This window comes from Aegilops tauschii, chromosome 4, assembly GCF_002575655.3.
Source record: "Aegilops tauschii subsp. strangulata cultivar AL8/78 chromosome 4, Aet v6.0, whole genome shotgun sequence".
NCBI lineage: Eukaryota > Viridiplantae > Streptophyta > Magnoliopsida > Poales > Poaceae > Aegilops > Aegilops tauschii.
Genome location: NC_053038.3, coordinates 107460229 through 107464922, shown reverse-complemented (window position 1 = coordinate 107464922; position 4694 = coordinate 107460229). Strand labels below are relative to the sequence as shown.

General features: G+C 47.0%; 1 protein-coding gene across 1 annotated transcript; it reads right to left on the bottom strand.

Moving 5' to 3' along the window:
• Positions 1-573: 573 nt before the first annotated feature.
• LOC109746048 (uncharacterized mitochondrial protein AtMg00820-like) lies at positions 574-1059 on the bottom strand. Its single transcript, XM_020305163.1, has one exon. The coding sequence runs from the start codon at positions 1057-1059 to the stop codon at positions 574-576; it is 486 nt and encodes a 161-aa protein (XP_020160752.1).
• Between the last annotated feature and the right edge of the window lie 3635 nt (positions 1060-4694).

Genomic DNA, 4694 nt, shown 5'->3' with positions numbered 1-4694 from the left:
GCCTGCAAGACCGCGGAAGAGAGATGGGTCGGGCGCAGGATCACCGGCGGTGGCGGAGAGTTTGGCTTTGGTGTCCGTGGGAGTGGCGATGGGCTTACAGTTCAGCATAGAGGCGCGATCGAGGATCTCGAGAGTGTACTGCTGCTGAGATAGGAAGAGCCCGCGAGCACTACGGTGGACATTGATGCCGAGAAAGTGGTGGAGGGCGCCGAGGTTGGTCATGGAGAACTCGTTGGCGAGGGCAGTGGTGATGGAGGCGAGGAGCGGAGCGGAGCTAGCAGTAAGGATTATGTCATGAACATAGAGAAGGAGGCAGGCAACCGTTGAACCACGGCGGAGAATGAACAACGACGAGTCACTGCGCAAAGTGACGAAGCCCACTGTGGTGAGGAACGAGGTGAAACGGTGAAACCAAGCACGAGGCGCCTGTTCGAGCCCGTAGAGCGATCGGTGAAGCTTGCACACGGCCTGCGGGTGTGAGCTGTTGACGAAGCCGGCTGGCTGCTGACTGTACATGACCTCATCAAGCGTCCTGTTGAGGAACGCGTTCTTGACGTCGAGCTGGTTGATGGCCTAGTTGTTGCTGACGGCGAGGCTCAAGATGACGCGTATGGTGGCCGACTTCACAACCGGGCTGAAGGTTTCGCCGTAGTCCACCCCGGGTTGCTGTGTGAAGCCGCGCAACGCCCAACGGGCCTTGTAGCGAGCGAGGGACCCGTCCGGATGTAGTTTGTGGCGAAAGATCCACTTCCCCGACACCAAGTTTACACCTGCAGGACAAGAAACCAAGGACCATGTCTTGTTTTGCACCAAAGAATTGTACTCCTCAAGCATGGCATTGTACCAGTTAGGATCTCGTAGTGCGATTTTATAGTTGGCAGGGATGGGGGAGTTGGCAGGAGAAGGCATGGAGACTGCCATGAGCTTGCGGGGTTGAACGAAGCCAGACTTGGCGCGCGTACGCATGCGGTGCAGGTTTTTGGGGGGAGCTACAGGTACAGCGCGCGGCGGTAGAGCTGCAAGTGCGGGCGGCGTAGGTGGAGGTGTCTCTGCATGCATGCGGGAGTTGGGATTGGTGGAGAACGAGCCAGTGGGAGGCAAGCTGGGTGTGGTGGACGAGGAAGATTCGCCCTCGTGGCTAGTAGTGGGCGTGGGGCCGTGAGTGGGACTTGGGGGGCGTGCGATTGGCGAGTGCGGCATCCGTGACGGGGCGGGCGGAGTGGGGTAGGCGGTAGGTGCGGGGGATCCCGAAGCGGCCGGTGTGGGTGGAAGTGGCAGGGCGGGTGATCCGAGGTGGATCGCCTGCGGTGGGTTGGGAGGAGCCAGATTTTCTGCGGTGGGGGCGCGGTTTTCTCGTGCGTCGGTGTGGCTGGGCGATGGGGAGGCGTACGGGAACGTGCTCTCGTCAAAAATTACATGGTGGGAGGTGATAACACGTCGCGTCGCAAGGTACATGCAGCGAGACCCTTTGTGCTCAAGGGGCATGCCGAGCAGGACACAACGGACAGATCACGGTGCGAGCTTGTGCGGCATGGTGGCGTACGTGTTGGGGAAGCAGAGGCATGATGTCTACTACGCAACCTTCTTCTTGTAGACGTTGTTGGGCCTCCAAGTGCAGAGGTTTGTAGGACAGTAGCAAATTTCCCTCAAGTGGCTGACCTAAGGTTTGTCATTCCATGGGAGGCGTAGGTTGAAGATGGTCTCTCTCAAACAACCCAGCAACCAAATAACAAAGAGTCTCTTGTGTCCCCCCCACACCCAATACAATGGTAAATTGTATAGGTGCACTAGTTCGGCGAAGAGATGGTGATACAAGTGCAATATGGATGGTAGATATAGGTTTTTGTAATCTGAAAATATAAAAACAGCAAGGTAACTAATGATAAAAGTGAGCGTAAACGGTATTGCAATGCTAGGAAATAAGGCCTAGGGTTCATACTTTCACTAGTGCAAGTTCTCTCAACAATAATAACATAATTGGATCATATAACTATCCCTCAACATGCAACAAAGAGTCACTCCAAAGTCTGTAATAGCGGAGAACAAACGAAGAGATTATGGTAGGGTACGAAACCACCTCAAAGTTATTCTTTCTGATCGATCTATTCAAGAGTCCGTAGTAAAAAAACACGAAGCTATTCTTTCCGTTCAATCTATCATAGAGTTCGTAGTAGAATAACACCTTAAGACACAAATACACCAAAGTCCTAATGTCACCTAGATACTCCAATGTCACCTCGAGTATCCGTGGGTATGATTATACGATATGCATCACACAATCTCAGATTCATCTATTCAAACCAACACAAAGTACTTCAAAGAGTGCCCCAAAGTTTCTGCCGGAGAGTCAAGACGAAAACGTGTGCCAACCCCTATGCATAAGTTCACAAGGTCACTGAACCCGCAAGTTAATCACCAAAATATACATCAAGTAGATCACGTGATATCCCATTGTCACCACAGATAAGCACATGCAAGACATACATCAAGTGTTCTCAAATCCTTAAAGACTGAATCCGATAAGATAACTTCAAAGGGAAAACTCAATCCATTACAAGAGAGTAGAGGGGGAGAAACATTATAAGATCCAACTATAATAGCAAAGCTCGCGATACATCAAGATCGTGCCGAATCAAGAACACGAGAGAGAGAGATCAAACACATAACTACTGGTACATACCCTCAGCCCCGAGGGTGAACTACTCCCTCCTCGTCATGGAGAGCGCCGGGATGATGAAGATGGCCACCGGTGAGGGATCCCCCCTCCGGCAGGGTGCCGGAACAGGGTCCCGATTGGTTTTTGGTGGCTACAGAAGCTTGCGGCGGCGGAACTCCCGATCTATTCTGTTCCCCGAAGTTTTTAGGGTATATGGATATATATAGGCGAAAGAAGTCGGTCAGGGGAGCCACGAGGGTGGGGGCGCGCCTCCCTGCCTCGTGGCCACCTCGAAGCTTCCCTGACTTCAACTCCAAGTCTCCTGGATCAAGTTCGTTCCAAAAATCACGCTCCCGAAGGTTTCATTCCGTTTGGACTCCGTTTGATATTCCTTTTCTGTGAAACACTGAAACAAGGGAAAAACAGAAACTGGCACTGGGCTCTGGGTTAATAGGTTAGTCCCAAAAATAATATAAAAGTGCATAGTAAGGCCCATTAAACATCCAAGATGGATAATATAATAGCATGAATACTTCATAAATTATAGATACGTTGGAGATGTATCAGCATCCCCAAGCTTAATTCCTGCTCGTCCTCGAGTAGGTAAATGATAAAAGAAATAATTTATGAAGTGTGAATGCTAGAAGGTGCACAAGTTTGATCAATGATAATTTCAATCACCTTTTCTATCATCATTATATGTCATAATAGTAGCTCAACTCATATAACTTTTCATGATCAAGTAACAAGCTATTCACATGTTAAAGTATAGATCATAAACTTTCTTGAAAACTAACAAACTATGTTCTCAGTCATCAAACAATTGCAATTCATCTTATTTTCAGGAAGAGTCTATGTCAGAGCTTTGATTCAGCAAACTTCACATACTCAACTACCATTTAGTCTTCCATGATTGCTACCACTCAAAGCATATTTTTAGAACAAATAGCATCCATCGAACACAGAGAAAGATAGGGGCTTAATGTTTCGCCTCCCAACTTATTTATCATATAGATAATTGTCAACAATAATAATTCATGATCAAATATATTTGAATGGCCATATATGCTTAGATCTTTCTCCACCACATGATGCTTGCCAACTAAAAAGTAGGTTGGAATGAGAAGGAATGCTACTGACTCTTGCATAAAAGTAAAAGATAGGCCCTTCGCAGAGGGAAGCAAGGATTTGCAGAGGTGCCAGAGCTCGAAGCTAAAACAGAGATGAAAATAATTTTGAGAGGTATGCTTTCATTGTCAACATAACGACCAAGAGTTCCCAATATCTTCCATACTACATACACTATAGGCGGTTCCCAAACAGAAAGGTAAAGATTTTACTCCCCCTCCACCAACAATCACACTGCACAGCTTGTCCGAAACAACGGGTGCCGTCCAACTATCAACAATCCTGGGGGAGTTTGTTTAAATTAATTGCGAATTTGTTTTTGATCTTTTGATCATAGGACTGGGCATCCCAGTTACCAGCCATTTTCTCGTGAATGATGAGCGGAGTCCACTCATCGTGAGAATAACCCACCTAGCATGGAAGATACTGACAGCCCCTAGTCGCTACATGAGTGATTCGGGCATACAAAACAGATTATTATTTGAAGTTTTAGAGTTTGGCACATGCAAATTTACTTGGAACGGCAGGTAAATACCGCATATAGGTAGATATGGTGGACACTCATGGAAGAAATTTGGTTCAAGAAATTTGGATGCACAAGCAGTATTCCCGCTGAGTACAGATATTTTGGCTAGCAAAGGATTCTAAATAGCAAGCACCACATGTTAGAGGATCCATAACAATATAACTTCTATACAAATATACCCAAGCATAACTCATTATGTTGTCTTCCTTGTCCAACTTCAACTAATTTGCTCGGGTTTGAAAATAATTAATGGGGCTCACAATCATAGAAGATGTCCAAGATAGTATATTTATATGTGAAATCTCTCTTCCTTCAATATTCTTTCATGAATTGTTCAAGTGACCAATACAATGTTTGCTAACCTTCAAAAAATTTACCACCTCT

Bases quoted from the DNA above. Each gene is read 5' to 3' on its own strand.
- LOC109746048 (XM_020305163.1), bottom strand. From the start codon at position 1,059: ATGCATGCAGAGACACCTCCACCTACGCCGCCCGCACTTGCAGCTCTA.